The sequence below is a fragment of the Manacus vitellinus genome, unplaced genomic scaffold (assembly GCF_001715985.3).
Source record: "Manacus vitellinus isolate BGI_N305 unplaced genomic scaffold, ASM171598v3 scaffold_6_pilon, whole genome shotgun sequence".
Taxonomy (NCBI): Eukaryota; Metazoa; Chordata; class Aves; order Passeriformes; family Pipridae; genus Manacus; species Manacus vitellinus.
This window is the reverse complement of record NW_021940750.1, coordinates 26548200-26568459: the sequence shown is the minus strand read 5'-3', so window position 1 is coordinate 26568459 and position 20260 is coordinate 26548200. Positions and strand designations below refer to the sequence as shown.

At 36.7% G+C, this 20260-nt stretch overlaps 1 protein-coding gene across 2 annotated transcripts in view; it reads left to right on the top strand.

Annotated features, from left to right (window-relative positions):
- The window catches only part of TTC7B (tetratricopeptide repeat domain 7B), a 117688-nt gene that overhangs the window by 48514 nt on the left and 48914 nt on the right, over positions 1–20260 (top strand). For both annotated transcript variants that reach the window (XM_018082848.2, XM_018082849.2), the window contains exons 14-16: positions 4558–4630; positions 5862–6022; positions 18446–18562. In XM_018082848.2, the coding sequence (XP_017938337.1) occupies positions 4558–4630; positions 5862–6022; positions 18446–18562 (351 nt within the window). The remainder of the gene's footprint in view (positions 1–4557; positions 4631–5861; positions 6023–18445; positions 18563–20260) is intronic.

The window sequence follows — 20260 nt, the reverse complement described above, 5'->3', positions numbered from 1 at the left end:
ACAACTTCACCTCTGGGAGTCTCCCTTCCTCAGTACAGAATGTATTTCTTTAGCATTTATTTCCATCATCTTCTGTCAGAATTACCTAAATTGATTTCTATGGATTTCCTTTTATTTAATTTTAAAGACACTTGTGTTGCTCTCTAGTATAAAATATTTGCTCAAATATTCTGTTCTGATCTAGAAGGAAAAATCACGTGATGTAAGGTTTCAAGTCATGGTTCAATGTTATAGTGTTTCTAAGAGCCAGCCACTGATCAGGTTGTACAGCAGGCTTTTGCACTTACCTCCATAGTGGCAGAGCAATAATTGAGGCCCTGCTGCTGTGGGTGAGGGACAAATTGCAGGTAGTAAGGTAGTAAACTAGGGATAAATTAAAAATTGTATCTGGACATGTAACAGTGTAGGCAGTGACAGCGCAAATGCCCTGTCTTCCAAGTATCTTACATGGAAGTAGTGCCCTTGGGGATGACAGTAGTTCATTCTCAAGGATTTGACTCTGCAAACGAAATGAGGATGAGCAGGTGAATGAGAACTCTCTACCCTAATTATAGAAGAAACAAATCTTGAGGAAAAGCTGACAAAAGTGCTGCAGCATCTAAATATGTCTCTTTTATGTTTATATACCCTTTAAAACCCTCCTTTGGTGAGATAAGCCTAAATGGAGGGAAACAGATTTGTGCATTAATGTGAAATGAAGTCCTGGTTTTTTAGCAGTGATTTTGTATCTGAAGGAATAGGATTGAAAAAGTATTTTGCAGGTAACTTTAGAGCGAGGTTGGTATATATTGGTCCTTCTTTCTTCTGTCTTGTCTTAGCTATTCTTCTGTATGTAAATATATTTTAACATGTCTTTGCTCTTCTTGTTCCTTAGTGGCTCTAATTAGTTTTTTTAGTACTTCAGCATTCTTTCTCCACATTGTAACTGAACGTTCTACCTCCTGGTTTATACCTCAGTTCCTCACCCATCCCTCTTACCACTACTGACTTAATCATCACTGTTTCAGAACTATCAGAATATAAATTTATACACAGAAGATCTTAGAACATGAGGATTAGTGACATCTGCTTTTAATTGATACAGTGTCTTAGAAACAATGTTTTGTATTTTTAACTGCATGTTCCAGGGTATTGATGTTAAGTTATGCTTAGTCATCCTTTCAGTTATGTAGTCATCCTTTCAGCTGTCCTTTCTCATAATGAACTTGTACACAGACTTCTAATTAAATTGTCTTTCAGAGGTTTTACCCATGTGCAGGGTATATATGTTTTGAAATTTCTAGTGAATGGCTTGGACTCCGTACAGAATCTTGAGTAGGATGGTTTGGTCCTCCAAAATAACAGACTTTTGGCATCTCAAAAACCCCATAGCTACCTTCTAAGAAAATGGAAAAAAAGTATGTTTTAAAGAAGTTTGTTCTCCATATTAACATATTTCCCCACTTGTGTTCATAGAGAGACTTATGTCTGATAGATCAGCTGTACTGGAAATACACTCCAATATAATTGATAATATTTCTGGTTCCTTGCTTTGATAACATAAGTATGTTATGTTCAACATACCAGAGTCATACCCACTTTCTCTTCCCACATCTGAAAAATAAATGTCTTCTAGGAGATGGAAGTTCAAATTCTCCATTCATCTCCTACATAAAGCGAGCAGCCTATACTGGACTGAGTATTTTGATGTGCCATTTGCTTTAATTTTTTTTTTGTGGATTTTTTTAATCACCTTGAGAACCAATTCCTGAAGACATATTTGCCCTGAAGAAATATGGTTATGTTTTGGACCCTTGTCTGAGCCAAATTTCAAGGCTTACCAGTTTGTGATAGTGGTCAGTCAAGAAGGTGCTTGTTACTGTCTTCACACAGTACTGAGTGGGTGTTTGACTGACTTTTTTTTTTAAATTTGGAAGACTTTCAGTGCTTTTCCTGTGGTTGGTGTGAATTGAAGTTTCACAGAACTCACCAAATGGTAGATAGATAGTAACAGCTTTATTCTTTCACTATCTGGAGCTTGGGTGACTGAACAAGTACCCTCTAAGTTAAAATCTCTTGTTCTCTCTCAGTATTACTTCATTTGTAAACTTAAATTTTAAAAAGGGCTGGTCCTGGACAGGCTTTACCTGTGCCTCTAATCTCCAATTTAGAGGTGAAATTACCAAATATAAAACTGTCCCTTAATAACTTAAAACTACTTCAAAGCGTGCTGGGTGTAGTTGCTAAACTGAAGAAGCTGTACAGCTCTTTGGATTCGGGAAGACAGAAATGCACAGGTCAGAAGCAGAAGGATCTCTTTGTGATTGTAATGATTTTAAGGTCAGTTTTGTTACTTCATCCCAATGGAGACGACTCATTAGATGTTCCAAAGATGATTATTACACATCCTGTTTCTAAATGAGCATTCTGGAAGATTGAAACAAATGTAAATAAAAAAATAGTTCCAGGCTAGCTGCCCAGTACTTACCACACATCATTTTGGGGTACAGCCATAATTTTTTTTGTTCTTATACTCAAACATTGCCCTGCTAAAAAGCAGAAAGATTGTATTACAGGAGAAAATAGTAGGATGTATTACAAGAACAACTTCAGTAGGATAATAAAATAAATAAGACTCAGAGTGTGCATTTGACCAAAACATTAAAAATAAGAAAACAAACGAAATTTTTAAAAAGATGGGAAAAAGTTATTTTGTGTTTCAATAACTGGGATTACTTGCAACAGCAGTAGTTAGAAATATTTTGAGAGTGAGTAATCAAAAAACAGCTTCTGCATCTCAATGCTTTTGTCAATGAAAGTTCTACTTGTGAAAAGATCATTAGCATAAACTTCTTCATCTGAACTTCAAACATAGGTTCATGATGAGTCAGATCTTATGCAGGCTTTTACTGTAATGCTGTGATAAAGAAGCTGTCCAGCTTAAATCTCTTTTACATTGCAACACAGCAAGTAAATCCAGCTGAAGCTGGTCACAAGTGGTCTTCTCCCTCAGTATTGAGGCCAGCCCTGTTTAACATCTTTATCAATGATCCAGATGAGAAGATCAAGTGCACCCTCAGTCTTTCACAAACGACACCAATTGGGTGGGAATATTGATCTACTGGAGGGTAGGAAGACTCTGGAGAGGGATCTGGACAGGCTGGATTGATGGGCCGATGCCAATGGTATGGGATTCAACAAGGCCAAGTGCTGGTTCCTGCACTTGGATCACAACAACCCCCTGCAGTGCTACAGGCTGGGGAAGAGTGGCTGGAAAACTGCTCAGTGGAAAAGGACCCAGGGGTGCTGCTCAACAGCTGGCTGAACGTGAGCCAGCAGTGTGCCCAGGTGGCCAAGAAGGCCAAAGGCATCCTGGCTGGTATCAGGAACAGTGTGGCCAGCAGGACCGGGCAGTGATTGTCCCTCTGTATTTGGCGCTGATGAGGCCACACCTTGAATTCTGTGTTCATGTTTGGGCCCCTCAGGACAAGAAGGACATTCAGGTGAGAAGTGGCTGAGGGAGCTGGGGTTGTTTATCATGGAGAAGAGGAGGCTCCTGGGGGACCTTATTGCTCTCTACAACTACCTGGAAGGAGACTGTAGACAGGTGGAGGTCGGTTTTTTCTCCCAATTAACAAGTGACAGAATGAGAGAAAATGGCCTCAAGTTGCACCAGGGGAGATTTAGATTAGATATTAGGGAAAATTTCTTCACAGAAAGAGTTGTCAAGCATTGGAACAGGATGACCAGGGAAGTGTTGGAGTTATCATCCCTGGAAGTGTTCAAAATACATATGAATATGGCACTTGAAGATATGGTTTAGTGGTGAACATGATGATTGTGCTGGCTGATGGTTGGACTTGATGATCTTAGAGGTGTTTTCCAACTTTAATGATTCTGTGATAACAAAATGTTCTACTAACTTAGTCTTAAAGCAACTTAAAGCCAAGAATTAACTGGCTTCCTAGGAGGCTTACTGTGCTGGACTGAAAATATGTTTGAAATTTGTGAGTCTGGGAATGAACAAAACTCTGACCTACTGTGCTACTACTCTTCCTCTTTGAGTTCTGTGTTTCAGAACCATCCGACCGCATTCAGTGTGATTGCTTGGCTACTTGTTGTGCAGATGATGTAATTCTTCTCTTTGAAGGCATGGTGTTTTGGGGGATTTGTATTTGGATTTTTCGTTCCTTTTTCTGTTAGAAAACTTCATTTAATTAATTTTTATTATAACTATATATTATTCTTAAGTAATTACATCCAGTGTTTGCTTCGGAGTACAATATATTTGAAGAATCATTTTGTATTGCTTATTTTAAAGATTTATACTGAAATCACACAATTAATTTCTATTAAAAATTACTTTTAATGTCCCAAAGTGCTTCCTTTAAATCATGGATGATTAAGAAGTATGTGAAAAGTTGCTGAATGAACACTGCTTTTATAAAAATATGAGCATACGGGTAGTTAAGACATCCGAATATGAATAAATGAATATATATGCATTTGTAGGTATGTCTAACCTGTCTGAACAGGGGCAAAACTCACTGTTGTTTGTTTTGTTTCTTTATTTGTAAGGGCTCACAGTTTGTCTCCAACGGATCATCTGGCAGCATTTTACTTGGCACTCCAGCTTGCCATATCCAGACAGGTTAGTTTTGTTTTAAAAGTGCAGCATCATGCTGTCATATGAGGATTAGAATTTCTATCTGTTGATGGATACAGGTAAAAATTTCTTCAATAAAAACCTGGTTTTCCTTGTGCCTATATGCATATATGAGAGAAAACCCCTGAAATACTCTCTCCAAACACCTTCAGTCTTATCTATAGATTTCTCTGGAGTTCTGCCTGTATTTCCAGCTCTAGGATCAGAAATAAGACATAAGTAAATCCACTTACTTCAGCATTTATGTTGCTAGATGGCAAGAAAAAAAAGTCAGTTTTTACCATGTTTCTACCTATTATGTGTAATCTCTGCTCAGATCCTGGAGAGTGGGACTCCTGAATCTAGTCTTTAATGATGTTGATAGTGCTTAAATCTTGAGTATCTGCTGAGATCCGTGGCCTTTCTGAGTACCTTTAGGAGATTAGATTATTGTGAACAAAATTACAAAAAAAGTGTTTAAGAAAACTGGAAAATATTTTAACTCTATAAAAGAGTTAAATTTAGTCCAATTTGTGCAGCTGTGATGTTTGAGGCATTCTACCATATATCACATGGATTTGTATATTGTGGAACTGCTTTGTATCTATCATGATAAGCCTTTTCCTATGTTGTCTTTTATTTTAATTTTGAGCACAATTGTTTATTTTTGAACACAATCTAGGTGACTACTTGTCGTTGCTATTGACAGAGGAGCGCAAACCTTGGTCTATGTCACATTAGTGTGGAATGGACTGTCAATTAGCACAAAACATTTTTCAGTAGCAGGCTATGACTGTATTTCTGAATTCCAAAATCTTCATGCTGCTTAACTAAATTTTCCATTTTTAGCACCTAATGTACTTATTTTGAACAAAAGCACATGCTGCTGAGGAGATAATGAAATTCTACGTAAAGAAAAGTTACTGTTCCTGTCTGACTATACATTTTAGTTAATACATTACAATTAAAGTATTTTCAAGATCATTTAGAAGTACAACCAATACTTGAAAGAGAATAGTAAGTGAATATTTTAAGGGGTTGAAGGGAACTGTTTTATATATCTTACTTAATTTTTACTGTAGAGCATCAGATCCATTTTAAACTTCGCAGTAGCGTCTTACAGGAGTGTATAGAATTCTACATGTTATGTGTATTTTGAAAATTTTATGGATATGCAGTCAAGTAATAGGCAATACTTCTAATAGTGGCGCTTTCTTTTTTTTTTTTTTCAAATCAGATACCAGAAGCTTTGGGTTATGTTCGTCAGGCTCTGCAACTACAAGGAGATGATGCCAACTCTCTTCATCTCCTTGCACTCTTACTATCAGCCCAGAAACATTATCATGATGCTTTGAATATCATTGATATGGCCTTGAGTGAATATCCAGAAAATTTTATGTGAGTGAATGTCATGTTTGCTTTCTGCGCTTTCTCTCATACTTAATTTTTCTAGATTCTCATCTCATTCATTTCAAGAGGGGATGGATTTAAAGTTTAGTCTATTTTTTGTTTGCAGTAGTCTTCCCTCCTGCCCATTTAATGCAACTCTCTTTATTAAACACTTTTTAAATAGTGATTAAGGTATTGCTTTGGAAGGGAGGATAGACCTGTATAGTTGATCTTATTATAGTTTTTTTTCTACACTCTGTGTAGATAATTTCTCCCTGTTGCATGCTTTATAGTATGTTTGCATCTTCTGTTTTTATGCAATATTCCAAGAAGAATAAACAGGATTTTACTATTAGCTTGCATAGATTTATTCCATCCTACAGATAACTCTATGCATATTGTATGGAATGTGTTCTGTAAAATACATAACAGAGAATCTCCTGTTTTGCCTGGATAATAACCAGTCATCTGAAGCTGGCTGATGGATAACTAAACAAGTGAACAGGGAAGAAGCATGTTTGGTAAATGTTCTCTTGTTTAAGAAAGAAATTATTCTTTCTGTTTATTTTTCATGTTGAGGACATCTTAAAATACACTTGGGTTCTGTACTTTTTTAGTTTTGTTTTTTTTTTTTAATTTATTTTCTTAGTGAAAGTCTCATTAAATGGTTTACAGTGAAATATCTCAGGGACAACTTCCATTAACTTCTGGTCTTCCAACTTTCCAGTCTTTATCAACTGTCAGTAAGGTTGTAATCCATAGTATTACAAATATCCTACATGCTTGTTTAGACAGTTTTTTTGAAGTATCTCATTATTAACTTATAAATTACTGGCCTGTGTCATAAATTGTTATTATGTCAACATACAAAAAAAAATAGGATTTTTTAAAGAATTATTAGTTTGAAAATAGAGATTGCAGTGGTTTTCCTTCCTGTTCCTTGACATTTCAGTTCTCCTTTTGACTGTCTGTGTAAGGTACTGTTGCCTTTTTCCTTATAAATATGACCAGGACTTCTGTTGATATCACCTCTCCTCAGAACTTCTGTGGCTTGCAGCCAGTTCTGTGTAAATGCTTTTGTGACCTTTTGCTATTTCTCACTTCCTGTTTTATCCACACACCTATGGCTTGTCTTGGTTCTTATCAGGGGGCTTCTACACATGCTTCATGATTTCAGAACTGTCTAGCAGTTCCTCTCTCAAACCTGTCTGTGCTTTCCTCAGGACCAAGGGACATGTCAGCAAGTCATAGTTTGAGATGCAATTGAAGTATCAGCAACCTAATTCTGTACCCTATTATTGTTAAAGAGATATGCTCAAAGAACTATGAGTGTCATCTTCTGTCCTTGTTTCATTTTCTGCGGCTTAGTGGCAGTGTAAGTTACAGACAAAGCTGCTGTATCTCTCAGAGTAATAACTGTCTAGAAGTATGTCTGAAACTGTAGTTTCAGAATTCCCCATTGTTGTAGGAGAGCTCCCTATTACGTTAATCTCTTTTGTAATGCAAAACCAAAGGTTCATTCAGTAAAACATTTAAAATTACTCTTGAGCATTCAAAAGGTATTTATGGGTTTTTCAAATGTGGTTCATGGCCTTTCCAGACTTGTTTATACTGCAGCTCTGGTTAAACATGTTGCCCAAGTTGTTCATGACAATACTGATCTTTGTATTAATGCATGTGTGTATTATTAATCATATGAGTCATAATAGTGATTCTAAATCATTAGTCCTGTTGTATAATGCAAACACTGTGTCCGTACAGTGTACTGTGTTACAGTCTACTGGTGCAGATCAGGGAATTTGAGAGGAATATCTTGGCATTAGGAATCACCATCAGATGTGGCAGCAATTGCTGAAGAATCCAAGGTGCAACACAGCTATATATATCTCTAGAAAGTCTTTCAGAATCTGGTTTTTAGTGCCGTCAAGTTCCCAGAGAAGTCAAAAATATGATTGAGATTTCTTGGATGCTCTCTGCAATTGATACTGACAGTTAGACAGACATATCTGGTCAATAATATAAATTTAGATTGATTGCATCACATAACTGGGTAATTTTTGCAAGGATTTATCAGCAAAACCTCAGGTTTACAGTCTATTCTTGAACACTGTATCTGGTGCTCTGTGTATGTACATATACACAAGTGCTTAGTGTATCACTGAGTCCATTTTCTTATTTTGCAACTTCTATAAACAATATAATGGTATTTCCTAGCAGATTGGGAAGAGATCCTCTTGTGTTCCCCTGCAGCTTGCTAGTTTTTAAATACGCTGAAACATTTGATTATTCAACTGTGGTGCTTTATTGGCTTTTGTAAACACTTCACTTATCTTTATGCTTTATCTTTCAGTTATGTCTGCAATCCTAATAAGTAAATACTACAAGAGTTTTCTTGGTATTCTCTGTATTTCCTGTTAGACTCCTGTGCTGGTTTAAAAGTAAACCGATGGGAGAAACGAACCCACCTCAAGAGAGATTACAAGTCAGAGTTACTATTTATTAAAAGGATTACAATAAATACAGTGATACAGTACAGAGAAAAAACTGGTTTTAACCCCCAAAGACAGATGTGTAACCCTGCACCCTCGGACAAGAACAGAATGGTGTTCATCAAACCCTGTGCTGAGCACCACGTGGCCCCCTGGGTGCAAAGTAAAAGGAAAGGAAACCTGTTGGTCCGGCTGATGGTCGCAGTTCTGTGGAAGTAATGATCACAGTCTTGTCAAGAGTGGCAGTTGCAGTCCTGTTAAAGTTCTGGTTCTCCTCAGGATCTTATGAGTGGTACCAGAAGTCCCAATATATGCTTAGGTTCAGGTGGGAATGCCCAGTACCTCCCTACAGGACAGAGAGTTTCACAATGGGTGATTTAGCTCTGTGAGTCATGGGATAGTTTTGGAATCTTTGATGGTCTAGGTTGTTGTAGCTGCGTATTACACCAGTCCAGTATTGCCCATTAGCAGAGACGACCCCCAGGCTGAGTGTGAACGTGCTCATGCCTTCCCAGAGGGGAGTTATCACAGCTGAGTCATTGGTGTGAAGACAAGAAACACTCCCCTGCCTCAAAGGGTTTCTTTAACGCCCAGCTTGTAGCCTGAGGTGTTAGGTGTGCCCTGGTCAGCTGCTGCAAATGATCCATTTATTAACAGTCCATCAGAAATGGACTATATTATTCCACTGATTTCCTCCTCTGAATGTATAGGCATTCCCAGAGGTGTGCATTACAGTCTGAGGGTGTGTTCAAGGATATGCAAGGTAATGGTGGTTGTGTTGCATCGGTTCATATTTGGCTTGTAAACCTTGTGCAATATATATAGTATATATGTGATTACCTGAGGAGCATTATTTACAAACTCCTTTGTATGACTCTTCCCTGTTTTTATCTGCTTGTTACAAGGAATTTATATCTTAGTGGTCTTTTGAATGATGTGAAATCTTGAAAAAACACTTCTATCTGTTTCTAATTCATGGTTAGTCAAAATTAGATTCTCAGTCAAGGGAGACAGAGTTAGGTTTCTTAATTAAATACTAGGGATATTGTTTTCTTAATCTTGACTGGGGTTCCCTCATTATTTCAAGTGTTGGGGCACTTCAAGATGAATATAGTGCCTGAAATTAGTGTAATTAGGCAAAATAAATAGTAAATTGCTAATTTTATGCTGAAAATTGGAACTGTAATGGAGAGCATCTGACAAGCTTTTAAAGTAGCAGAAGTAGGGAACAACAGATGGGTTATTTCAGAAGTGCAAGCATGTTATTTTAATGTTAAGTACACTCAAAAAGGAAAGACATATGGTAACAGGTTTGAAGACAACTGAAGACTAAGTTCACAGTTTAAACATTTACATTTCTTGAAGTGTGATGGCAGTTTTTTTGCTCTGAGAATATTTCACAGAATCATCAGGCCAATATGTCATTCCTCTGAAAACTATTAAATCCTTTCCTTCCTGACCCTCAAGGGCTCTATTGAGCTACATTAGATTTCCTAGAATCAAAGGGCCTTTTAACATCTCTCTCAGTTCATTGAATAACAAACCTGTTTCCCTCTGGGAGCTGTTCAGGTGGGCATAAAAGAAGAGCTGATTGGTAGAGGCAATATAGGATGATACATACACTGATGTTTTGTGGGATGCAAGGATATTTATCAACTAAAGGGAATAGTATGGTATTCTGCTTTCCCAAGGTGGGTTATAGTTGCACTGCAGTGTGTGGTGCTGGTAAAACTTAAGCTTTTGTGTTTTGGGGTTTTTTCTTGACAAATAGAGCACTGGGAATTATTTGAGGAAAGGATGGTGATATAAGATTGGATAAGAAGTAGTGATGTGCTGTGCTTGCCATAGGTTGCGTATACAGTCTTGTCAACATTTGACAACATACTTTTTCAAATCGATTCCATTTTGATCCTGTTTATCTTGGGAGTTATATGAATTAGATCTCAGGAATTATTTTTCTGTAAGTCATGAGAGACAGTATGGTTTGCTTATGTTTTTTTTTATTCTGGGCTCTTCTAACTCCCCTTCTCCTATGGTTATTCTTATATGCTTTTACTGAATGGTTCATTAAAAAGACATTGTTGTTGGTAGATACTACTTTATATAACAAATTGGTCATTGGCCTCAGGGCCTTATCCCTGAATTATAGTTGCTAGGCTGTAGATTCTTCTTTGAAACTTGATTGAAAGAGTCCCAGTTTGGGTCATGAGCTGGCTGCTGCAGGGTATTCAAGGCAGGAAAACAAAAAGTTTTCAAGTATAACTAATTTGTTCTGGCTTTAGTCAGAAACTATCTTTATTATAGTTTACAGATTTACATTTTCTTAGGGACGTTGAGTTCATAATATGGAATACTGTTTACATACACTACACCAAACTCACAAGACTAACTGCTTTATGAACAAATATATGAGGAATAATATTTCAAAGGGTGCAAGAAAGGCCATCAAATGCACAGCAAGTATACCTATTCATGATTTTCACAAAATTGTCTTATTTTGGGGCTTGAGGGCTGATTTCTTTTCCTTCTTTTGCTTGTTTGAGAGTCATGTTTCAGTTAGCAATCCGAACAGTCCATTTTTACTTCATCCATTTTTCTATACGTGTATGGGCTTCCCAGTACTTGGGATCTGTGCAGCCAAATTTGGAGAAGGTTTGGTGACTGATTGAGAAACAGTTTAGGAGTTCTTTTTTTAAGTTGAATGATTTTCTGGAGTTTTTACAAAAACTAGATTTGTTTGCATGACCTCTTGTTGCCTGTGTTGGGCATACAGTGATTTCAAGGTACTTAAAAATGATGATTTTTGATGTTTTATAATGAACTACTTGTATCTTTCCTGATAATAAAACTTTTCTTGAATGCTCAAAGTGGAGTAGACTGTGCAGCAGTTCAGTTTGCAATTGCAGCAGACACCTCCATAAGTTTCTTACTGTACTTTGATTATCATGGTGATAGAAGTGTTGCATCTAAGATCACTGACCATGTAAATAAATCCTTTATAAAACTGTATTCTTTCATATTCTATTTAGTTTCATGTTGTTGTTTTCCCTGTAAGATAGATTTTTGCAATTGTGTCATTTTGTGTTTTGGTGATCAGGCAGATGTTTGGGAGTTGAGTAATGTGAAGCTGTAAGCTTTATACAGCAGATGTTAAAGGGACAGCTGTCAAGACTGAATGGTTGAATTCATAGTTTGAAGCCAGGAAGATCAATTTTTAAAACACCTGACTGTCTATATATTAGAAGTCCCTAAATTTACTTTACTTCACTTTTTCTGTTAATAAAGGTTGAGCTAAAGCTTACCTTCCAGAGAACATTTGATCGTGATAAGAACACAGCAAAACCTGGAGAAACCATTGCAGCACGTGGTAGCTTGTTTCAGTTGCACTCTTCATTAAGACTGCAATTTTGTTTTTAATTTGAATTGATCCCGTATTGGTTTCCAGCCATTGATTTTTATATTATTCTTTGTCAAGCCCTCTGTAGTACTGGTAACTTCATACTCTTGATGCCGGCTTCTGTAATAAGACCACCTCCAAACGTCCTTTCTGAAAAGAATGTCACCATACTTGCTGACAGTAAAGGCATGTGCCCTGGCCTTTCAGTGGCACTGTAGCCAGTTTTTATCACATGCGAACAAGTGCAAAAAATATTTCAATATCATTTATTACTACAGAGAATCACCTGCATCGTGTCTTTTGGAAAGGATTGTGTTAATTATTTTGAGCATAATGACTTCATTGGGGACTTATATTCAACTACCTGTCTTTTGACAGTCTTCTTTGCTTCTTGGTTAGTTATTTCTAGGATGTGTTTCCACATATAGATTGCAAAGGCTGTATTTGTTCCAATAACTATATATTGTGATTTTAAAAAGAAATGTGGCTTGACAGCTATTAAGCCATGCTGCTGAACAGTTTGTTTGCAAAGTTTCCTACTGTGCTTTATAAGGATCTTTTCATTAGGAGGATATATTACATGTAAATTAAGAGTCCTTTTGCATTCAATTGAAATTCCCGTGTGAAGGATCTTAAAGCAGTCAGCCCTAGCTCCTCCTTCTGAAAGAAGCTACTAACTTGCAGACAGTAAACTGTTAAAATCTGAACTGTGGATGAAATAAACACTGGGAACTTTAGGATTTTCTTCTAATTTTAACTTTTTTTCTTCTGAGCCATTTATTTATGAGTAATTACAAGATTTTTAAAAGGGCAGTTGCTGATAGAATGTACTGACATAGCAAAACTGAACTTGCCAAGGTTTGGCTTCTTCCTACTTCCTCATTTGTTTTCTGTTTCCTGTAACAGTCATCAGAGGTTTTTCCTATATATGTAATTGTCGAGTGCAAGAAATGACTTGCTAACACTTTATTTAGAAAGGTGAATAGATTTAGATTCTTACAGATAATCACTATTGAATAATATTTGTTCCAGCTTAATTCATTTTGTGCATTCTGTGTACTGCTTTCCCATTTCAGTTACTCTGTGGGGTCCCAGCATTAATCTGATTTAATTTGCACAAGCAATTGACTCTATGACAGTTTGTTACAGAAATGAGATTAAACTGTATGAAATATGCATGTAAATGTAAGTTTTACATCACCATAATTATTTTTTCCTTTAAATTCAGATCTTATGAAAGGAAGCCTACGTTGTCTGTTAAAAAAGGTTTATTTGTCAAACTAGTTAGTCTAAGATTTGACAAGTCATATGATTAGACTTGGTGAGGGGTTTTTTTGTGTGGTTTAGTTTTTGGGGAGGGAGTTGGTTTTGTTTGGTTTTTGTTTCCTTTTTTTTTTCCCATGAACTAATCAGCTGTATTTTAAGAAGTTAGGTTATTTGCTCCACCTCTTCTACAGTCTATCCAAAACAAACTGTGAGAAAGCAGTTTTTCTACAATTTTATTTATAATCTTGAGACCTAATTTCCACTCTTAATGTTTTAATAGTCCGAATGGCCTTTATATATACTCATTTTTGTGGAAACATTATCCTCTAGATAAATTATTCTTTTCCCTTCATGGTGCTTGTCTCATCTGTAATTATAGATAGAATTTGTACCTCTTCTTGGCTTTTTTTTTTGCTAGACTAACTAAATGAAGTATTTTTCCTACTCTGCAGTTTCCAGTCACTAGATCACCCTTGCAGCCTTTCTCTGCGGCTGCTCTAATTTGAAATTCCTCATGTGTGTGGTTTTGACTCTTACAGTGAGAATTACATATAACATTCCAGATGTGGTCTCACTGGGGTATTGTACAATGGCACTGTGTCTTTCTGAATTGCATCTGGCCTCTTCACAGCTGTCTTACCTTGATGAACCCAGCTGTTAGGTAGCTCTGGTTTGGAATAACTGTTACACAGGTTGTTGGTACAATCTCTTTATTAAACTTGAACAATAACCCTTTTTTTCATTAATGATGTTATCTAATACTCCTTTCCTCTTGACAAAAGCATTGGCAATATAGTTGCTGTTCCCCAGTCGTTACAGAAGTGGTACTTTCTTTAAAGTTTTTACTTTAGAAAAGACAATCTTACCTGCCACTGTTTCCATAATTCTGAAAAATGGATTATTTTTTACTGCTTTAACTTTAATCATCGATCAGTCTTTAATCATTCTTATTCTCCATTTGTTATAGTTCTCATATCTGAGACAACATAGGTAAGGATTGTGGTGGAGGTTGGGGATTAATTCCTGAATATTCTTAATTTTCATCCCCCTGTCCCTGTTTAGTATGCACATTTTCTTTTTTTTCTTACTTAAATACAAAAAAACCTTAAAAGACTATAACTTTTGTATATAATAATAACCTGTTCAGGTGTAGTTTAGCTTTGCTTTTTACTAGGTACCTAAGATGTGGCTTTCTGTGCTGATTTTTTTTCTCCCTTGCCTGTCCCCTGCTATTCTTGATAGGATCTCTGCATGTTTCTGTGTCTTACTTGCTCACCGTTAATCAGTGATTGGCTTGTCACACAGGGAGTTTTACCCCTTCAACTTGAGATACAGATCCCTAAAGGTTTTAGCATCTTTGTGTTAAACACCAGGCTTCTGCTGCATTCTGGATATCTTTGCTAAACTTTGCTATCAAATAATTTGGGTGTATGACAGTGAAATTCAAAGACCTAGTTATAAACTCCTTTGGGATTTTTCATTCTTTATTTAAATAAATATCCAGTAATATATGGATTAGATTATCAGCAGCTGTTTTATAATGTCCCCATTAGCTAGTGAGAACAGTCTTGAAGTAATGGAGTCATTTGCTGCTTCAGTAGCTATTTCATAAATTTATCAGCTATTAGCTCCAAGAATAACCAAGCCTTTCCACTTAAGAGTTTGATTTGTTCTCCATTTTGTGTCTGGGTAATTAGTCTCCTAAAATGATACAATTCACTTTAATTTTAGCTGATGATAAAAATCTGCATCCATATCAGATGCTGATGCTGGCACAAATGCCTGATTAGTAGGTCTTTAAAAGAACCTGTTTTACCTACTTCCTAACCCAGAAGATTTGACCCAAGCAAATTTCTGTTCTTATTTGTTACATTTATTCCAGTTTGACAGGTCTCTGACACACATTGTCCTACTCTTAATTTCTTTTTTGAAATTGTCTTTTCCTCAGTACTTGCATTCTTAGTCAACTGCTGTTCCACTATGTCAAGGTTACTCTGTCACCATGTGCCACTAGCTTAAACTTCTGACTCTCACAAACTGACATGAACAGATAATTCATGATACTCATTAAATGTACAGCTTAATTTTAATCATCCTATCACTTTGTAGATTTTATCTATTCTTCATAATTTTTAACAGTGTATCAAAACCTGGTGTGAAAAGCTCCTTGTAAAGTTTAAAATTCTCTGTGTTACTAATGCAGGCTGTATTCCAGAAGAGCTGTTTCCACAGATGCTTGAAGCTGATCTTTCAGAAAAGCTTTTTTCAGATGTTCTACCTCTTGGTTTCTAAAACCTTCCTGGTAATACTTGTCCCTGAGGTGCTCATACCTCCAGCCATGTTTCAGGGGAACTTGAAAAAATTAAGTTAATTTGGGAGACCAGTTTGTCAGATGGTATTCCTAGTTTCCATTGCTTCTTTCCCCTTCCCTTCCTTCCCCCATTTGTTAAGTTGGCAGGTTTTCATTTTGTTATTAACATCCCATTTCAGTTTTCTGAAGTGTCTTAGTTCTTTTAAGATTTATAATCCAAATATTTTTTTGATCCAAAAAAGTTTTCTGTGTGGCTTTATAAATGCAACCTTTTCTATTCAAAATATTATTTTTGGTTTAATCCCACACCAATGTACTTCATTTGTTCCTTACTAGATACAATTCCCTAGCATTTCTTTATTAGAATTGTGAATATTTTTTCATCATACTTTGTTTATTGTTTGCATTTTGGGAAATGTGCAACAATCCAGTATGTTTACTGTCATAATGCACAAGAAACAGGGATGATGTTGCATGTGTACTAAGTGCATCTGGAAGCACCAAACTCCTCTGTTGCTTTAATTCTTACAAGTATATTTGTCTTCTGCTATCTTGACATTGAATCCTGCACTAGTAGCCCAACTTCCAACATTTTTGTTGTACAGACTCCTGCTATTTTTTATATGTGTTTTTAAGTACTTTCTCAATAAAATCCCCTCCCTTTCTATCTCCTGCTTCATTTTTGCTTTTATATCTTGCATGCTAAATCTTGGTGTATTACTGATCCTGTGCCTTCTCTCTGCTACAAGATTCCTGAACATCTTAAATGCTTGAAGACTGTTAATGTAAATTCAGTCTTATCTGTAAACTGTACATAATAATGTATATATTATGATTATTGACTCTAGAATGACTTGCAAATTCAGTGCTTCTGAATTGATTGTGTTCTATAACTTTTGTAAAGTGCTTTATGATCACAGATTTTAAAAAATTAAACTTCTATAGGCTCTTCAAAATGTAAAAAGTACTGTCTTTTACATACAGAGAAACAGGAGAGGGATTGTATAAGGTAGATTCCTGTGATTTTGGGTTTGGATTTTGAGGCAAAGGTCTTCTTTGGTGAGGGAGCTGTGTGCATGTGTTAAGGGTAAAATAGATGGAGGGGAGCATGAGGGAAGGAAGATGTTATTTGTCATTTTTCTTCTCTATTCAGTAAAGTGATGGACAGACCTTGATGTTTTTTTCTTGCAGTGATATAGTCACAGTTAAACTAATATCTAGAGAGTACATCTCTGCCAAATGAAATATGACTTTAAATTATCTATATAGCTCCCTGTATGCTCAAATCCAATTTACTAATAGGAAGAAAGCTAAACTGTTGTAACTGATTACTTTGTTCTTCATTCTTTCAAGACATCAAGTGAGACTGCATATGACTGTATTTACCTGGTTTATCTACAGGTGCTCATTTTCTTAAACTAACTCAGTGACCTGCCTTTCGTTTCCCCCCCAGTCCCACAACACACATATTGTACACTTAAGGTAGTGTGATTCATTTTTAGGTTTACATGCTGGGTAGTTTCTGCAGAGGACGTTCAGCACAACGCTAAAGCTTTGGCTACTGTAACTTGCTGAGGCACTTGATGTAATTTCTTATTCTTGAGAAAACTCTCTGGCAGTTTGCAATTACTATTAGCAGCCTCAAAAAGTTGGTGTTTGGGATAAGAAACTTCTGAGCTTTCACACATGCCCACCCTCTACGCCCTTCTCAGTCTTCCCACACAAACCATATGAGCAATCATATAAATTTTTCACTTGTTATGGTTAAGGTTGCGCTGGAACAAAATGCCAAAGTACACCTGGGTTTAAAAAGGGAAAGTAGGCTAACAGTTTTATATCCATACTCTCCTCCTGCTTTGTGCTCTTTAATCCTGCAATTTACTAAAAATTGCTTTTAAATTAGTATTTTTCTAGTGTATTCTCTGTTCCCAGATGCTGGGGCTCCTATAAATGTGCATACCAATTGACTAGCTCCTTTATTATCACATTGCATTTATATTCTTTAAATATCCAGGAAGGTGTCTAAGTCAGCCTCTGTGGAGAACCTTCAACGGGATACATGGAATATAAGAGGAATATGCAGTTGTCATCTTATGAGGCTGTGCACTTTATTTATCTTGCTGCTATTAGAAACATCAACTTTGAAATCAGAATTAATTTATAGTGACTTCTGGCAAGGATGTTTGCATCCATTATGAATGGTTTGCTGCATATTTGATGGATGCTGTGCTGTCTTCAGACTCTCACTTGTAAATGTTCAAAATTGAAATCAAATATCAATTTTTGTGTCTGCTGATGTCAACATAATGTATAGTGGAGCTATGTTTTCTGGTTGACTTTACCAATGCTGACTAGTTCTCTTGAATCTTGTCTGGTCTAGTGGTATCTTCCTCAGTATAGCCTCTTCCATTTTCCTGTAAGAGAACTTGATAACATAGGGAAGTAACTTGCATCAGTACCAAGTTATTTTCTTATGTGGGTTATATGTTAGATTACTGTCATTTGAGGCCAGTTAATGCAAAATACTGTCCTTTCTCATGAAAGTAGTAAAGATTTTTATTTTTTTTTTTAGTGAAGATATAGATCATAGAATGGCTTGGGTTGGAAGGACTTTGAAGATCATCTAGTTCCAATCCCTCCTTCCCCACTGCTGCCCCTGGGCAGGGATGGATGCCACTGTTCAGCGTGTGATGTACTGTTCTTAGTGCTCTTGATAATTTCACTAAGCTACATTGTCTTCTCAACTGTTCTTTCTGTCCAGTGGAAAAGGCCGTCATGTAAAAAGCACTGTTACTTTGGTGACATTACATATTTGACTTTATGTAATTACTTCATTAAACTGTTACTTAAGTTATGACTATATTTGAAATTATGTTTCCTCCAGTTTAGTGTGATGTTGACTATCTTTAAAAATGTTTTGCTTGAATGGGAATCTCTTTTCTTTCTCTTTTAATTTCCTTTTTCACTAGATTACTGTTTACAAAAGTCAAATTGGAGTCTCTGTGCAGAGGCCCAGATGAAGCACTCCTTACGTGTAAACACATGCTCCAGATTTGGAAATCCTGCTACAATCTCACTAACCCAAGGTAAGATGCTGTAGAATTCTAGGCTGCTCGCTACCCTGCTCAGCAGGGCAATATTAGGTTAGCAGTCCTGCATTTGCTTGGTCTGGCATTTCATATGAACAAACTAATCCTCTGGGAATCTGGGGGATGAAGTGCAAAGACATCAGTTGGTGGTCATGTAGAAGTACCCAGGGTTCTATGAAGTAAGGTATGCCAAAACTAGTAAATTCTGCAGAGGTGAGCACTGCTTAGAGAGATTGGGTAACTCATCCATTCTCAACGTACTTGTATGGTCTTGGTTTTTTTCCCAATTTGGAGTTTTAGAGTCTTTTATATTGGTAAGTGGAGAGATTGCTGTAGTGGAAATATAGTTCAAGAATTTTCATTAAATAATATGAAAGAGGACTAGACATTAATTAAAACTAAAGCATCAGAGGTCATATGGATATGATATGCTTGCAAAGTTAGCATGGCTTTTTTTTTTAAAGGAGGTCTTGCTTATGAACCTATTTAGGTCTTCAAAGGCATTACCAGTAGATAAGTTGTTATAGTCCTGTTTGGGTTTCCAAAATGTTTTTGTGGAGGTCCTTTGCCATATATATTTAGCAAGCTGTGAAATAAATGGAAAGGCCACTTAGCAGAAATCCATGCTGGTACTATTCAACATGTTTATCGAGTACCTGAAGAAGAGGACAGGCAGAATTTTCTGCTATTTGGTCGTTTGAAGGGTTGACAGTTTCTGAAGAAGAGATGCTACAGCAGAAGAACTTTGTACCAGGTGGCATCAGATACCTGTGTAGCAGTATGATGAACATTGGCTGTTCACTTTTTCCTCTAAATTGATCTCAGTTATGTAAATACATGAAACTCTTTAAGAAGATTGAGAGAGCTGACCTAATGGCTGAAGAGGGAGAATTGCTTCTCTCCTTAATACGCTAATGAGCAGTTGGGAGCAGGAAAATTTGGAAGGTGTGGCAGGAAAAGCCTGGGAAGGGATTCGAGTCACTCAGAGCACATTGAGAGAGACCGATACTGCCTTGTGGAACAGGGAGCATCCCTCAGGGTACAGAAAGCAAGTATGTCAGCAACCAGGAAGGTTTGAGCTCAATTGGTTTCAAGTCAAAGTCACTGAACGAGCAGCAGGGACCTGGGAGAAAATTTTTCTTTTACCTTGGTGGGTGGTGGTTTATTTTAGGTAGCTGGTTGTGTGTGTGGGCAGTGGGGGTTAAGAGTTTAGTATCGGAGTGCTGTGCTTTGCAGAATAGTTAAAATTTCTATGTAATTTCAGAGAGGCTTTGCATGTACTGTGGCACAACTTTTCACCTTCCTTCTCTGCTGTGACATCTTCTACAGAGATCAGGGCTCTAATCATAGCTTGTCATTACTTTATAGTTGTTGTTGTCTTTGTGCTAAGAGCTACTGTGCCATGTTAAACACACTTTTAATGCCTCCTTCAGACATCAGCAGTGACTGTGAAAATTTACTCTTGGCTGTGTCAGCTTCAAACAGCAGTGGTTGCTAATTCTCATCGCCATTCTTCAAGAACATCTAAGTGGAAAAATTAACAAGAACTACTTTGCATCTGATAGTTTTTCTGCTTTTTTTATCTTAACATTTAAATCTTTTCTTGAAGCTCTGGTGATGCGTTAAAATCAAGTTAGGAATGGAATGGACAGGAACTGTGGATAAGTGTCATGATGGAAGGAGACGGGTTTTCTA